The 18,447-nt window shown below is 38.1% G+C and overlaps 1 protein-coding gene across 3 annotated transcripts in view; it reads right to left on the bottom strand.

Moving 5' to 3' along the window:
• Window positions 1-18,447, bottom strand: part of LOC149562646 (uncharacterized) — a 230,993-nt gene that overhangs the window by 24,413 nt on the left and 188,133 nt on the right. For 2 of the 3 annotated variants that reach the window (XM_089826108.1, XM_089826109.1), the window contains 2 exons: window positions 5,644-5,716; window positions 5,453-5,536 (listed from right to left, as the gene is read on the bottom strand). In XM_089826108.1, the coding sequence (XP_089682234.1) occupies window positions 5,453-5,536; window positions 5,644-5,716 (157 nt within the window). The remainder of the gene's footprint in view (window positions 1-5,452; window positions 5,537-5,643; window positions 5,717-18,447) is intronic. The other variant, XM_089826110.1, reaches the window with a different exon arrangement.

Raw genomic sequence — 18,447 nt, 5'->3', positions numbered from 1 at the left:
CTATGAGCAAATAATCACAAGGTACGAGATCCCGCTACAGTTGACAAGCGACCATGGGGGACACTTCGTGAATCATGTCATCCGTTTGCTTACCACAGAATTCAAGATATACCATTCTCTATCGAGCTCGTACAACCCGAGAGCCAACGAACAACCAGAAGCTACTAATAAGATCCTAGTCAGAGTGATTTATAAATCATGCGCAATCGATGGAGAGGATTTGAGAAGAAAAGTTACCATCAACATTATGGACGTACCGTACTTCATACAAGGTAACCACGGGACACACTCTATTCCAGTTGATGATTGGACGAGACAGTGGTACCGACGGAATTCATAGTACCAAGTTTAAGGTTGCGATCGAAAAAAAAACTCAGAGATATGGAAAGCCTGAGGAAAAGACTGTGTAACTTAAATAAACTTGATGAGCGACAATTGCAAGCACAATGAGCCACGGAGGTTACATAAGACAAGCTAAAGGTATGGCATGACAAGCATTTAAAATGAATAAATTTCAACCAGGCCAATTTGTTTTAAAATATAATGGCCATAACGAGATCAAACCAGACAAATTTAAAGTTAAATGGGTCGGACCATACAAGATCTACGAAGTTGGCGATAATGGAGCAATCAAATTATGGACGCTCGACGGAAAGAAAGTGGTCGATGCAGTGAATGGGTCGAAGCTAAAAATCTATCATGAAAGAAACGTGTCTGTACAGACGAACAATTCAGAGAGAATATAAGAAGGAATAAAAAGTAGTAATGTATATATGTAAATAAGTAAATAGGTGTAATAAATAAATATGTACATAATAAGAAGTTAAAAGAGAAAATTATAATATGTATTGGAGCAACGATAAAATATAAATAAGCTGAAGGCTATATAAGGTATCGTATGGTTACGATGGACCTGTCTATAGGAGATTGTAGCCACCGTACAATCTACAGGAGAAACCATACAAAACACCGTATGAAAGGACAAAACTAGAATAGAGTAATTAATACCGCACGGTAGTTAAACAAAAGGAAGAGATGCACCGTATAGTCAAAAGGAGTGCCTGGAGGTCACCATATGGCAACAAAAATAGGTATTGTACGGCTATTAAAGAGAGCACCGTACGAAGAATACCGTACGACCACAAAGAGAAATGGTGAATATTGTACGATCTTAGGAAAGACAATACAGACTAACAAGTGCACTATACAATAAAGTAAAAGAAGAGCAGACAATTTCACACCGTACAAGGAAGCATAAATGATCCAATTGTATGGTCCATACAAGGAAGGTAGAGGGAACCATCAATAAGAACTTGGCCATTATACGACCTTCACACAAACAAAGAGACAGAGAGAGCCCACCATACGGTCTGGGAGTAAGGATCGAGCATTCAAGACAGAGGATAGAGGATACTTCAAGAGAAAAGACTATATACCGTACAACCCTTTTGGAGACAGGAAATTGCATATTACAACACCGTATGGTATTGACAGAGAGGTATAGAACATCACTGCAAGCTGCATGATAGTAACAGGAGATATTAATCACCATCGTATGGCACTAAGAACACATTGCAAATGAAGGGTGAACCGTACTGGTAACCATATGGATTACAAAACAGATGTTTGCCAACCGTATGAAACAGACATAAGAAACTATAGAAGGCAAAGTATTTTCTAATATTGTACGGTCACAAGATCAAAGCACAAGGGGAAGAGAGCTTACCATACAAACTTCTCACGTGGGATAGTGCAGTGTCGCACAACAATACGACTTTGCAATAGAGGATTGGCATCACACCGTACAGTAGGGATTTCCAAGAAAAAGTTAAAGAAGTTATAACTCTATAGGAAATGATTTGGTAGAAGGGAAGAGCAACTGTACAACCTTTGGAGGAGAGAAGCATTACATCTGTACGGCCACAACAAGCAAAGAAGTGTGGTCCGACAAAACCGAGGGAGTCACTTATTATGCGGTGGAGGCACCTTGATACTCCTGGAAGGTAGAAGGCCATTGGACAAAAAAAGATGCGACAGGAGGTAGAAAGTTCTGAGCACAAGAACATGGATAGTGGGAGACAAGACACATCTTCCAAGGACAATGACGAGGAAGTGGAGGATGAGGATCATGATGAGAAAGTCGAAGTTATTACAGCACCGCCCCTACTATTTCCGAGGACCCTCACAGCTACCTCCCATTCACACTTAGTTCCTGTAGGCGTTCACATTCTTGGGTTTAGACAATTTAGGCAACCTGTTGTAATGACACTAGTCACCATAGCAGCCAAACTAGCAGCATGGCCAGCACCACAGCCAGCAGTACGGCCAACAATATTAGCACCTTCAAGGAATACTGAGCCTTCAATCGCAGTACCTAATACAGCCGTATCGAAGGTAGCCATGGAATTACCTGAAAGAGTTGGCAAAGAGGGCCTGCCAACCGTACCAAAAGCAAGGGCTGATATAATTATTCCAAAGGAGGAGATGGACACTCAGGAGGGAGTGATGGAGATACCGACAGGCGAGGGTTTGAGGACGCTGGGTGTCTACTTGGATGTGGTAGGTTCAAATGCAGTGGTTACGGTAGATACAACATTGTTAGCATCGCCTAAGGAACCAGACAGAGAGTAGAGCTCAGAAGTTAAGCACGTACTTGAGTACGAGGTTTTGCCGTATACCCGCACCTCGGGTGACATGCCTTCTCACACCTACACAAGAAGTAGCTCCAGAAGAAGATCCTCTATAGACACAAGTGAAGGAGAGTCACCCGACATAGATTGATAGGATACCACATAGTGTTGTTAAGTAGATGGCGGAAGTAGTAGAGACAGTTATGGGTGCCCAGTAGCAGCCTATAGTGGTGTTAGAAACAGCGACGAGAGAGGTTATGGAGACATTCTTTGTTGATGTAGCAACTCTAGCAACTCGAGCTCGCCAAGTGGTGGCTTCTGCAAAGATACAGGCCTTGGATTCAATAGTGAAGGAGTTGGAAAACATTATATCTTTCATGAGAGTGGGATGTCCAGCAACCTTTATATTATGTTTTGAGGAACACGAATGGCCAAGTATAGAGACTGCCGAGATGCGCGAGGATTGGGCCTTTACAAGAGAGACAAGTATGGAGACCCGCATAGAGGCTCTGACTTAGGAGATAGTCAAGATACACATGGATGCATATTATACCCTTCGGAGGAGCCAAGCAAACCAAGTAGCAGCAGAGAGGGCTCGGGAGGAGTCAGCTACTAGATTAGCTATGGAGAGGGCAGCCTAGGAATCCACGAGGACAGCATTATTAGCTCGGCAGAGTCAGCTACAGAAGGTGGCAGCAGAGAGGGAACAGTGAGCAATAGAGAAGGAACAATTAGCAACAAAGGAGTGGGTGGTAGAAGAGAAAGCGAGAGAGTTTGGAGAGATTGTTGAAATGATGCAATCAGCTGTGGAGATTCAAATGGAGGCTGAAGTAGAATTGAAAGTACGGAAAGAACAAGTGTATAAGCTACGAGCAGAGCTGAACAAGCTTAGAGCACGGATGACTACTACACTAGAAACGCATCCCTCTTCTTAGTGTCTAAATATTGATGTAATTATTTCTTTTGGTTGTAATTTGAGTTTTGTTGTAAGGGTTGTCTCTAATTTGTCATCCGGAGATGACTTTACTTTTTGGGGGGGATGATGTTGTCGGTAAATTCTATATTGTAGCCAATGGGTAGAATTGCATCCGAAAGGGCATGTAATGGTTGAGTCACCCCTTCGGGAAAGTATATGTACACTGTCTGAAAAGAACTATTGAGACATCATCATAATTATCATTGTAAGCATTGTACTTGGAGTGCATATTGTGTATATGAATAAAGTATATGTTTTGTGTTATATCTTATTAAGCCGATAGGCTTTCTACAATGGCAGCAATCTTCAATGTAAACATTTTCTATTTTGAAAAAAATTTGATGTTCATTTACATGTCAGAAAAATAAAATAGAAATAAACTAAATATAATTATAATTAAAATCGTAAAAATTACAGAGAAGAAATAAAAGTAAAAATGAAGCAGATCAAGAGTCTCGAATCATTTCCTCACACCTCTTAGACTCACATAAATATGGGATGATAAAAATTATGGGATTATGAAAATAGGCATATCTCTCGGCTTATTTTATATATATAAATATATATATAAGCTAGTTATACTACATGTGATAAGTATCCTTTTACCCTGTATGGTAAACAAGATTTATGCTACTGCTTCATGGAGGAGTAATGCTGGTATAAAACTCTGATATCGAATCCGCTCACTTCTTTCCCTGAGGGAAAGACAAGCTGAAGCAAGAGGAATTGGACAAGTGGAATTGTTTTATAGAGGAAAAGGATGTTTCAAAAGAACACATTGAGGCAGTGAAAAGTGCACCAAGGGAGCATGTTACACAGAAATTAGATGTCTCTGCTGATCCCCAGATTGAGACCCCCTTACAGGCATTTGAGTGTGACAAGGCGGAATGCGGTAACAATATTTATTGGGGCATGGGACTAGCATGACCCAGATGGCCTGCCTTCTCTCATGTGGATGGATAGTCATAGCAATATATCTCCTTTTGTTCATACGTAACTAATCATAATACTGATGTTGTATCCTATTTTAGAGGTTAGAAAGAAAATATGTACAGGGTTTTAGCATCTTTGGAGATATTGCTGATCTGATGGAGCAGATGTACCGTATATTGTAATCTTTTTTGTACAGTATTATCAATATATAAAAAAGGCGACATGAGACAATATTGATTAAACCTAGTGTGCTATGCATGTCATACAAGCACATATTCATAAGGTCGGCCAAAACAAAAATATATTATTGGCAAAGACAGACAATAATTGAATCTCATACAGCATGAAGCCATTTAGGGTAACTGGAAGATTCTGGTGGAAATGTTCTAGATCATTTTAAAAAAATACCACAGAACAATAGTGAAAGTGGACAGACTCATATAATTAAAGAGAGGTTTCTACTTAAATATTCCCAAAACTTCAGTTCATTGTTTATGCATTGAATGTAGAAGAATGCACAAATATTCTTTTCAAACTGACCACAACATCACGCATTGATTTAGAATAAGTAGCCCATTTTCTAGTAGTCTTACAGCTGATTGTGCACTTCTATCTGAGAGAATAATGGAGATGTTTGGGAACTTAAACAAGATAAATATGTAAAAGGCCTCTATAAAATATGTTACTTGAATAATTACATTTCTTTATTGCGCAAAATATATAAAGGACACATAACAAGAGCACATAAAGAAGTATTTTTTTGAAGGAAACTTTTGAATATTTGACAAATGCGACTGAGTGATATGATCAGATAAGGATTAAATTATATTTATCAACAAAGAGTATTGGAGTAACTACAAAACCACACTATGCTTTTCACTAAATACAGTTAAAACAGCATGGAGCCTTTCACCTTGACTACATTTCTGATACTAGGTCTATTGATTCCATATTTTCCAATGACTGAATCTGCGTATTTCTGATATTCCTGTAAAATCTATAAACAATGTCTAACATTAGAGAAATGCAAAGAGTTCAAATTTGTCTGCTGATCATTAATAGCACTGAAAATCAAAGTCCACTTTCATATTCTACCAAACATACCTGTCTGCGAGAAAGTACTCTGCTTGGAACACCATATATTGCAGTATCAACATGACCTAAGGTAGCCCATGGGCTACATTGCAATGTTAAGTCCCTTGACTATTTCAAACAATTTATATAGTGGCCACATAATTGGGAACAAAAAAAATGAATAAGGCAAAATACCAAGCCACTGAAGACCCAAAAGTTTATTGACCGAATGTAATTATCAAACAATTTTACAATCCTAAGACAGGAACTGAAATTATATGCAAAACATTCCAACAGGGCTAAAAGTTAACTGAGACAACAACATTCCAAAATTGTTCTTGAAAACTGTTCTTTCAAGCTGCAAATACAAGTGTCAGCTCCTTACTGGAGATATGGAAGTGGAACAATGAAAAGGTTTCTAGTAACTAAAACTATGAGACAAAATCTCTGTATAGTTAAATCAAGCACAGTACAGCTCTTGTTTTGTGTTTGAATGGGCAGTGCCAATCCAAAGACTTTAAAGCACAAACATTTGGTCTGCATTATGAGTTACCAAGGACTAGGCTTAAAGCAAGATAAAGTGCACACAGAAGACTACGTGTGCATCTTATGTGGGAGAGAAGAGTAATATATCACAACCTTTGGAGATGATCTAACTAAATTATTTTGGGTTTAGCTTCACACTGAAATTTATGTCCTCGTGATTGTATGTCGGTGTGAAGCCATATTAAGAGGCTATTGGATAATGATGCAAGAGCATCTGTAGACAACAATTATGCCAATGGTAATTAAATACACTTTCATTAGTTTAAATCGGAAGTATAATAAAACCTGATTCCGAAGGGGTGTCAGTTGCTAACAGCTGGCAGACTTAACCAACCATCGAGTCTATTTGTGGTCAAACTGGAGAAAGTTTTGGTTTTGTTGATTGTACGAGAACAATATGCTATGAAAGCTATGTCACTCTACCATCTGTTGCATTGTGCTATCCTATAATATTTCTGATTGCCAATGTTATATCATTTATGATCTATAGTTATTCAAGGCTGTTTGAATGGTTACGGTTGCACTGTATGGACCAAATTACAATAGGCAGCTAACATTTTGGCTCTATTGCCTAAGTTCGAATATGGAGGTCGAAGGAAGTGAGAATAGATAGGATGAAGGCATAATGGGTCGCACCTTTGACCAGCAATTAGTAGTAACTTATCGAGACACTAAGAACAGAGAAGACCAAGTGACATAAGATTTGGTTCAGGCATGGAATGTGTCGGTTGACTAGCACATGCAATGAGAGCCTTGAGAGAGAGCATCCTGACTGGTACTATAAGTGTTGAACTCATGGTGAGTGCTCCTGTATACGATCCTCTAATTAGCCTTCCAAAATTGCTTGTTTGCACATTGTTGGGAGTCCAAGAACAACATAAACCAAGAGCGAGAGAACATCGTAGACAACAAATACTACAACAGTAGGAGGCAAGGAACTAGAGGGAGGAGAAAACACGCGACAGAAGTACATGTCAAACCTTTGACAACACCAATAACTAATGGCTCTTTTGCCAAAATGGACAAAAGGCAACGTACAAGGAAAGAGATAAATGAAAAAGGAAGTAGAGTTTGTAGTAAGAAGGGCTCTGAGGATTCAAGAATAGATTAAGAGATGGCAACGATTGCAACTACTAGAGAAATCCCTCAGTCCCAACAACTTGAGTGGCACTCATATTTACACTAAAAGTGGAAGAAACCCCATGAGTTAGGAGTAGGAAGATGTTGCAAGAGGACTACCACTGATGAGCACTTCCTAGGTACAAAAAGGGTCCGACTAGATAGTTGGGATGGTGACTCGGTACCAACCAAACCATCTGTACACTCTGAGGAAAACAATAGCGAGGAAAGAAATCTTGAAGGAGAGGTAGCGATTTTGTTTGAAAATACTTTGCGAGTCATCGGGAATCTCGCAATATCATAATAGTTGAGAATAGGGGGAGCAAAACCGAAAACTTCAAGGAGGTGGAAGTGTTGGTACTATGAGGAAAGTTATCGAGGTGTGTATGATAGAGGAGGACGGGAAGATAACTTGTGGATACTCAAAGGTGCCAAAGAAGCCCGAGGACATGGAGTAACCGACCAACCTAAGTCTAACAATGCACAAAATGATAGTCTTAGGAGAAAAATCATTAACACCCTAGAGAAGCAAAAACTTCCCAAATTTAGTGCACATAGGTCAAAGGACCCAACCTTGCACTGTAAAACATAAGTGTGGGAAGAACGATCAAGATGATCATGACTATTGTTTAAAGGTCTTCATAGCTACCTTACGAGTAGTAATTAACTAGTACACAAAACTGTCAACAACCCCCCTCTCCAAAACAACTTGGAATAATTTGAAGCAAGCCTTTCAAGCATAGTTCAAATTGCTTTGTGGTAATGACGAAGTGATAGCATAAATTTATAGTATGTGCCAAGGGAAAATTGAGACAATATGGGCCTACTTTTGTAGGTTAAAGGAACTCACTGGAAAGTTAGACAACCACCAAGCAGATGGCTTGAAGAAAAGATGGTTCATCGAGGGATTAACTCCGTCCATTCAAAAAAAATGGTGGTGGTATCCCCATCCTCTTACACAGAGGTATATGATTAGGCAATGGATATTGAGAGCGAGAATAAGACACCTAGATGGATGAAAAAGATCAATGATGATACTCGAAATGGTGACAGTGAGGGGGAATCTTGGACAATAGAGGCACTTCAAAAGGATATGAAGAGGATGATGAAGGAGATGCTAGCAGAGAAAGAAACAAAGGAGGGCAATGAATTGTGGCGCACACCAAATGTAAAAATGAAGGGTATACCAAGGGCAATTGTCCCAAGAAATATATCAGCAACATCTGCCAAGTACTGGGACACTCCATTAAGGAGAGCCCATATAAGCTAAAGGCTAGGAGAACTCAAGTGCTCTTTGTAAGAATCCTTAAAGACTCCAATAGCTGAACTGACTATGCTTGCTTTTTCATTTTTATTGTTTTCCAATTTTTTTGTGTTTTGAGATGGTTTGACATAAAAAGCAATACACATGTTAAAATAAATCTTCTGAAATTTGTAAACCAAATGCTAGGGAATGAAATAAAAGATACCAATTATTCTACTTCATTATTTCATAGAGAAAAAACTTGTTACAATCAAATGGCATACCCGGATAGTGGAAGAAGCACTTTTAACAAGTGCTAGCCAAAAAAGCAAGTCAAGAATATAAAAATCTTCACCAGTCAACAGCAAAAACTTCAAGAGATGATGCCAAACCCTATTGTAGTCATTGGTGTTCATTTTTGTTAATGCATGTAGCTTTGGTCTGACATTATTGTGGTCAGCATATACATATGTATATATGTACAACAATATGAAGCACATATTGTTCTACATATATGCGTACGTACTCGTTGTATGTAAACAAGTCACAGTTTGAAACCGATGACATATATATTTTCTGAGATCATTAAAGCATGATTGAAAATAATTTTGATTCCTTTGATATTTAGATCATTATTGATCTATCCTTTATATCAGGTCGTAGATCTTAATGATAGGTAATATATTGATTACTTTGGTTAAAGTTTGTAACAAATCGTAAAGATTAGTTACCTCCGAATAGGTGTGAGGAAGAATGTTCATGTCTCCAATCGGAAACATGACCATTCATCCCCACACCCTTTCCACTTGATATATATACCAATCTGCCCAAAGTAAACAAGGCAACAAAAACGATTAATGCAAGCACATCAAAGGATAGAAGGATATCTAAGTTCAATAATATTGGTTTATCTCTGTAATCTCTGCACTAACTTCTACAGATTCTGGAAGCGAATCATTCCATTGGCATTAGTGTTCATACTTGCAACAAAACAGTGGATCAGTCTGCCATCGAATTGAAATCTGGTAACAAACTTTACATGATATTAGAGCTTTGTTAAGGAGAGATCTCATTAAGTTTAAGAGAGCTTTGTTAAGGAGAGATCTCATTAAGTTTACGACATCAGATTTCACAATAAATTGTGGTCTATCTTTTCTCTACAAGATGACAAACATGTTAAGATTCAAACACCACCTTGCAAGTGTTGATAACTTTGAATCCTGGGAACTTTGTATAATGATGTTATTAGAAGAAAACAAATTGGAATCTTTTGTAAGAGAAGATAAGGAAGAACCTTCAAATGATCCAGAGAAAACATTATGGATCGAGAATAATGAGAAGGCCATGAAGATAATCATGGATGTTGTTCGAGACCACATAGTGCCTAATGTGGCATATCACATGTTTTGAGCTCTTGAAAATGCATTCATAATAAATAACACTAGCAGAAAACTTGCTCTTAAAAGACAAATGAATAACATCAGCATAAATAAAGGAGAAACTATAAAATGCCGCCTTCATGAGGATCACAAATTTGAGAGATTAATTATCTACAGTTAGTTATGAGATTGACAACCAAGAATTATCCCTAATAGCGTTAGGAGGACTTCCAAATTCTTGGGAATCTTTTGTACGAGGTATAAGTGCTAGATCTAAAATCCTAAAACTAGATTGATTAAGATTTGATTGTCTTCAAGAAGAATCGAGATTAATGATCAAGGGAAAACATAAAACCTTAGATAAAACTCTCATAAGGGAAAGAAGAAAAACAACAAAAGGAAAAGAAACTTTCATGGAAAAGGACAGTCTAAACAGAAGAAAGACTTGTCCGAAATTCGATGTTTCAAATGTGATCTATATGGACATTATGCAATAAATTGTCCTGATCAATCTAAACCTTAGAGCAAGCATCATTTGCCAAATCTGATAAATCAAATGAAAGACATAAATTTGAGAAACATGTCTTTTATTCAGCATTGTCCAGTCAAATTTCAACCAAATCTAACACTTGGATAGTTGACACTAGATCTTCAAGACACATCACTGGATATTAGGATAACCTAGAAAGCACGCAAATAGAAACAGATGAAGAAGTTACAATAGGTGATGATTCTGCACATTCCGTAAAAGGAATTGGGACCTGCACCATCAAATTGATATCTGGGAATTCTAATCAGTTTTCCGGAGTTCTTTATGTATCAGGTATTAAAAGGAATTTAATATCCATATCTGCACTTAAAGATGATGGTTATAGAATTGCATTCATGGAAGGTAAGGTACTAGCTTGGCCTAAGAATTCAATCATAAAGAAGGCTCTAACAATAGGAGTACGACAAGGACTATTATATGAGCTATGCACTAAGACAAACTTTGCACTTGTGCATGAGACTTTAGATTCAAATGAAATATGGCATAGAAGATTAGGTCATATCAACTTTCGTACCCTAACACCTATGGAGAAGTTAGTTACCAAAATGCCCAAATTAAGCCATATTCACAATGAATCATGCAAAGGTTGTGCCTTAGGGAAAAACACTAAAAATTCATTCCCTCGTAGTTTGAGCAAAACTAAAGATGTGTTGGAACTAGTGCACTCTGATCTATGTGGACCCATGTCTTTACCATCTATAGGAGGGTTCCTATACTATGTGATATTTGTTGATGATTTTTCAAGGAAGACATGGATATACTTCCTTAAGTGCAAAGAATTTGAAGAGATTCTTTCTAAGTTTAAAGAATTCAAAACAATCACTGAAAACTCCTTAGGAAAGAAAATTAAAGTTTTGCGAACAGATAATGGGAAAGAGTACACTTCTGAAATATTTAAAGAGTTCTGGAAACTTGTTGGGATTAAGAGGGAGTTCACAGTCCCCTACAATCCTCAACAAAATGGTTTTGTTGAAAGGAAAAATAGAACTATTGTAGAAGCTGCTAGGGCTATGATTTTTTATCAAAATTTAAGCATGTCATTTTGGGTTGAAGCATCTAATATAGCAGTCTCTATTCAGAATAGATGTCCTCACTCATATTTGGACAATAAGACCCTTGAAGAAGCATTTTCAAGAAAGAAACATGATCTTAGTCACTTAAGGATATTTGGAAGTCTTGTGTATGTTCATGTGCCCAAGCAGAAAAGGACAAAGTTAGAACCTAATGGAAGAAAAAGAATTCTTATTGGTTTTAGTGAAATAGTAAAAGGATACAAATTCTACATATTGTTGTGAGGTTTTCACACCATCGCCCCAAATTTTGGGGACCCCCATTTTTTGATCGCCTTGGCAAATAATTTTTGAAGTTGTCCAAAAATTTCTGATCTTAGAAAATTTTACTCCTTGGATGTTTTCGGGCCCGGAGAGAGAAAGGTTTAGGTTTGTTTTCACCTGGTTTTAACTTGATTTTCCAGAACGACTAATTTTATCCTTAGGCCGAACAAATTTCAAAGACAACACTTGGCAAGATAAAATTGTGAATTTTTTACTTAGACAATTTTTTTTGAAAATTTGGATATAATTGTATAAACTTGAGCAATTTTCAAAAAATGAAATTGTTGTTAGATTCGGGTTTTTTTTGGAAAATCTTGAATTTTTCCGGTGAAAAAATTAATTTTGCGATAGTGGAATCAAATTGGAAAATCAATTTTAAATTCTAGAGAAATGATTTATTTCTGTTAAAAAAAATTAAAATTGCATAGCAAAATTGATTTAGATTAAATTGCAAAAATTGACATTAAATGGGTTAAATTTTTCTTGAAGATTTTAAAATATTTAAAGAAATTAGTAATTTAAAATTGAAAAAATTGATTTTGGCTTGCCAAATCCGATTTTTAATGATATATTAATTACTAAATTGTCACTAAATGAAAATGTTTAGCATCTCCAAGGCTTTATTATCTTTATTTTTGCAATTTTGCTCTAACTGGCAATTTAAAAATGCATATTTCATTGCAGCAAAATTAATTTTTGGCTTATCATTTAATTGGGACCAAAATTGTGCACTAATTAATGTTTTTTCCTCTTCTAGGTGCAAGTTGGCCAGCTAGGGAAGGCATGTGGATTGAGTATAAGAGGGATCTCCTTCCCCTTATCTCCTCATTCACTCCATCCTCCTCTTCCATGCTTGGACAATTTTTTTGACAAGGGGCAGATTTCCATGTTTGGCAATGTTGTTTCAAGGAGTAGCTCTTCTTCCTTGGCGATTTTTTATAAGGCAAATCTGCACTTTTCCATGCTTGGCAAATTGTTTCTAGGGCAGATTTGTGTGCTAAAAGAAGATTTCAGGGTCTTGTGAAATTTTTGCAAAGGCAGATTTGATTTTCTTTGCCCCAGATGATTCTTGGTTGAGGTCCGATTTCCTCTAGAGGCTGCGATTTTTCTCTTAGAGATTGGACAATTTTTGTTGGTGAAGAAAATAAATGATAAAGTCTGATTTTTTTTGGCACATGCATGGGCAATTTCAAGTGGACAGAATTTTGATTTCTTCAGCTAGGGCATCAATATTGGCAAGGGGCTTGCACTTTCTAAGGTCTAATTTGAAATTCAAAAGAGGACCCGGCCGTTGGTAAAGGTAAGTTCAATTCATTTAGAGTTGAAAGTGGTCCTTAAGCAGATTTCGCTCCTTGTTCTTGTCTAGTTTTGTTTCTCTTGGTTCTTCTTGCATTCATCATCCACCACTTCATCGTCCCATCCTAGGTTGAAGATTGGAGATTGATAAGTGTAGAATCCATGATAGGACATTTGAAAACATAGAAATAAGCTAGACCACCCTAGGTTGAAGTTGGGAGATATAAGTGTAGTCCATCCTAAAGTAACGAAGAGGCAGAAATAAGTGGTAGTCCCACCCCTAGGTTGAAGATTGGAAATTGATAAGTGTAGTGATAGGACTTGGCGAGGCAAAAATAAGTTAGAATCCATCGATAGAAAGAAGGTTGGAGATCGATAAGGGTAGTTCATATCACTTAGAACGAAGGGGCAGAAATAAGTGTTTAGGATGGTAGATGTTAGTGCAAGCAAGAACCCTAAGGGAACAAACACTAAGAAAGACAAAGAGGATATGATGTCGTAAACAACTTTCTTCTCGAAAATGAGGCGAATAACCGATACCAATGTCAGTACAGTAAATATGATATAGGTAAAGGAAGGACAATCCCCCATGGCAAAGAAGATATACAGAAGTGGAATTGTACATGCAACAACTTTTCCTCCTACCTTGCCTTGTCCAGAATTGGTTATGGAGTGTGCATCCAAGTTCGATCTGATCTATAAATCCATCATTTGTTATGAAGGGAAGAGGGTGTTGGCCAACATTGGCAGACAGGCTATTGAAGAAACATTTAACATTCCCCAGTACAAAAGCATGATAGTGGTGATGATGGACCAGGTCACCAAGTCATTTCAGGATAACCAGGAAACTTATTTCATGCATTTAAAATAGGATTGGCTACACAAGGGAAAGAAAGGAGTAACCAGATCAATGAGGCTCACAGCGGCAGACTTCAAATCAGAATATGGCGACCCCATCGTGCTCCTTAGCCGAATAATGGGCTTAGCTCAAGGTATGCAATTCGAAAACTGGATGTACTTCTTTATTGATGAAATTGAAAAAGGAAAAAGAAGATTTGATTGGGCTAGGATCATAAGCAAGAATCTAGAGTTGCAACTTAGAACCATACAAAACCAAAAACAATTCTACATGGCATCCTATATGTTTTACTTAATTGCTAGATTGTATAAAAATCCGGGACTTAAGGCCTTAGGAGAAATTGGCAGTGGGTCGGGGCAATATTTGGTGCATGAATGCTACCCTCAGCTTCATTTGCACAACAACAAAGATTACAAAATATTTTGTGACACCTTTGCCATGAAGGCAATAAGGGTATTACAAGGGACACCTGCTACGAGACTTTCATCAGAAGCAGAAGTAAAGATTAAGAAATATAGGAGTTAGTTCATCCAATTTCCGTAATTCACATACATTAGAGTAGCAGGAAGCACATTTTGTCCCAAGTGGATTCCAAGATACCCACCCGACAAGGTAGTTTTGATGGAATTGGCTAGGGAACTTGAGCATTATGACAGAATAATGAGACTCGAAGGTAAGACAGGGATTACCTTCTCATTTGGAATTGGCAATGATAGTTGCCCCAATTGCGTCACCTTTGCAACTACAGAGAAGGAATTAGAATGGTATCAAATAGGATGGTACAGAGCAAGGCAACGATTAGATTCTAATGGTCTCATCAAGGCGTCTCACGGAAATGCATTTAAACATGTCGCCACTATAGAGGATTTATGGGCCAATGCCAAGGATGACTTTCATGTGAGAAAGCTAGCTTTCTCAAGATTGTCGGTGAATATGATGAGAGATATCAGATGGAGAGGCCTTGATATTCCCGATCAACTGGAAGATGATGAAAATATGTTGAGAGAAGATTATGATATAGTAGAGGGAACAGAGTTGAATCCAGTAGACTGGGATGATCATCAGGATCCTTCCTTGGAAGCAGTCACAAGAACAGTAGATTTGCATACCGAGTCATGGTATAATAGAAAGTTAAGGAAACTACAAAGTCAAAAGATACACCTTACTTATGAGAAGATGAAGCCAAAAGAAGGTCCAGTGGAATCAATCGGACAAAAGGGTGAAGGAAGTAGCCGGCAACAAGAAACAATTAGAAGCAAGAAGAGAGCTTTGGAGGTTGAGAAAAGCAAAGAACATCCGGAACCTCTAGCAAAGAGACATCACGCAACACCGTCACAGGAAAGTATAATTGAGGCTAGAGGCCAAGAAGATAACACAAGTGAACAAAGGACCGTGGTAGAAGTGAGCTCTGATTCAAAGTCAAGTGGTTATAGCAATAGCACCGAGTACTCTCCTCTCTCAGAAAACCAACAAGGAGATGACATGGCAGTTACTAGTGGAGAAGATGGACCGATTGATAGTGAGGAAATAAGTCAAGCGTCCGACGCCGTTGTTGATGATCGGCTAACTGAACCAAATCCAGATTTGGGGAGATGCATTGCACCATTATGGTTAAGACAAATGCTTATGCCAAGAGGTGAGGCAGTAACTACCTGAACAGTTGAAGACATCCAAAGATTAATGGGAAGGGGTGATAGCGAGAACCAGAAACAGATTGCAAAGACAGTGGCAAAGATGATTAGGAGCGACAATGATGGTCATCGAAAGGTCCAAATCGTTATACTGACACTTGACAAGGCATTGGATGAGATTACAGCCCCAAGAATATGAGATAGTGGAGCATAACTTGGGAAGGAATACAAATGGCATGGAGTGTGAGGAGATCCAGGAGGGCATAGTTTCAATAAGAGAAAGATTGAGGAAAGCAAATGAAAAGATCATAAAGTTGGAGGCCGAGAACAAATATTGAAGGGATTGTCAGCCTATCCAACAACGGCACCAGGCAGCCCTTCCTCAAGACAGCGGGAGCAATATAGAAGAGATAGCAACTCAGCTACATGAAGTCAAGGATTGGATCCATGATACAATCCAAAATGGGCAAAATTTCTTGCCTTCCTTTATCTCGAAATTTCGATCATTAGTGACTATTAGAAACAAATTCAGAGTATTTTAAGAGTGGAAGGATTTCCTTCCAGTCAAGGATTTAGCTATTCCCAGGCTACAGGCATTCATTGGGCTACCAGAGACATATTTGGAGAGGGCCAAGTTGGTTGATGAAGGAGGATTGCATACAGTTGAGTCTTGGTTTGTTTCCTTGACTACTAGATTGAGAACACTCGAAGAGATACAGAATGCAATTGCACAACACTGCCCAAGCGTCGACACTTCCATTTCAACCATGATGAGCAATGTTGGGGTGGCACTTGATTTTAAAGATATTAGAGAGGAAGACATCAATGAGACAGGGCTTGGATCGAGATTGGACAAGTTAAGAAAGGTTGCTATCAAGAAGAAACATTTGGGCACCCTTTCCTCCCTCAATGCCTTTATCGGATACGCAAAAGAGTATGAGAAGGACCACGAGAAGACACTACAAGTAGCCAACAACATAATGAAATTGGTTGAACTCAAGATAAAGCATACACCTTGCCCTCCCATGGAAGAAGTCAATGAAAGGCTAGCTAAGTTCATTGCCTTAGCTAAAAGAATGAAGGAAAAAGGGAGATTTATATTAGCTCATTTGATGTAAGCCTAAGTGGCAATTTCTCTTTCTTCTAGGGTAGGACAAGTGTCTAATTTTGATTGGCAACCATTTCAGTGCCTTCTCATTGGTTGTCACTTTTCTTTTTTCTCATTGTTCCATTGATAGTGTGGCTTCTTCTCATTGGCCAATGGGGTGGCAACCCTAATTAGGGTTTCTAGGATCCAATCTGGATCGTTGGTTTTGCCTCTTTATCTCTACCGTCGGTTGTAAATTTTGGCCTCTATATAAGGCCATTTGCTCTCATTTGTAATGGTCGGAGAAAATTGTTGCAAAGATAATGCCAAAAAATCGCTTTTCTTTCTCATTGTTGTGACTTGCATGGTGATTAAGAGCTTTTGGTGCTGTTGCATAGTTTCTACTTACAATAGTTAGAACTACATTTCATTTTGAAGTTGTTAAAGTAAATTTCATTTCAAGTTGCTAAGTAAGAGTAAAGTAGATGGATAGTTGCATGGTAGCATTAGTGGATGTTTGATAGGGATCAATAACTAGACCACTAGCATCCTAGCGGCTTGTTGGGAAGCCTTGTGTGGTAAACTAGTTCATTTTCCTTTGAATCATTGCATCTATGGAGGTGGAGCCGCTAGTAAACTTTCATTAGATTCAATCCCCATCCATTTGCTAATCTTTCCATTAATAGGAGTAGGAGTAGAATAGCCAGTGGTTAGGAGTTTAAGTTTTCAAGACGAAAGTTAGAAAGGCATAAGTCATAAGAACATTCACCCTCCATCACCATCACCATCACCATCACCATCACCATCAACATCATCTGGCATTCACACCGAATCACCATCATCATCATTCCACCAAAGTCCAAATCATCCTCAAACAAATAGTCTAAAGCCGCCTACGGGATTACCAACAAATCACATCGATATACTGAGTTAGTATCCACAGGTGTAAGGAACATTGGAGTTCTTGCTTATGTTTGCATAAGTATTAACTTTTCAAGAGAGGAATTGTGTGTCTAATACTCCGTATCAGATATTCAATTGCTAATATGTTATGTAGCGGTACAAAAACTGACATCAACACATACCTGGACAAAAACAAAGAGAACTCAGTAGAGATGTCATTTTTGAAGAAAATATTGCTCTCAGAAGAGCCAAAACTTCTGATGAACTAGAGACAATTGACTTATCCCAAGAAGAGGCTCTTGCTCCTGAGATTTAGAGGGAGTACCTTGAAGAGACTTCAAATGAAACTGAGATCCTTCCTGAGACTCAGGAAGACAGTCTTCATCATTCTAAAAAGGCCACTTCGGGCAAGGAAAATTATACAAGGAGATGGATTTGCAACACCTTCAGGAACTTTCCGAGAAAGCAAAAGACCTAGAACATTGACATGCAATGCTTTCATGTGTGAAAGTCCAAACGATGAACCTTCAAGTGCTTCAGAAGCACTTAAACATCAAGCTTGGCAAGATGCAATAGTGGAAGAGTATCAGTCAATACTAAAAAATGATGTTTGGGATATGGTTCCTAGACCTAAGGGAAAATCTGTTGTCTTCAAAATGGCTCTTTAAAGTTAAGTATGCTGCAGATGGTAGCATTGACAAACATAATGCTCATTTTGTGACTAGAGGTTTTTCTCAAAAGGAAGGAATCGATTTTGAAGAAACTTTTGAACCAATTGCCAGGTATACCTCAGTTAGAGTTGTAATAGCCATTGCAATAGCCAAATGTTAGAAAATCCATCAAATGGATGTAAAAACTACTGAGGAAGAAGTATACTTGGAACAACC

This window comes from Cupressus sempervirens, chromosome 4, assembly GCF_028749045.1.
Source record: "Cupressus sempervirens isolate cs-2001-9-10 chromosome 4, ASM2874904v1, whole genome shotgun sequence".
In the NCBI taxonomy this organism is placed as follows: Eukaryota; Viridiplantae; Streptophyta; class Pinopsida; order Cupressales; family Cupressaceae; genus Cupressus; species Cupressus sempervirens.
Note: the sequence above shows the minus strand (reverse complement) of the source record. Positions and strands in the feature narration are given on the sequence as shown.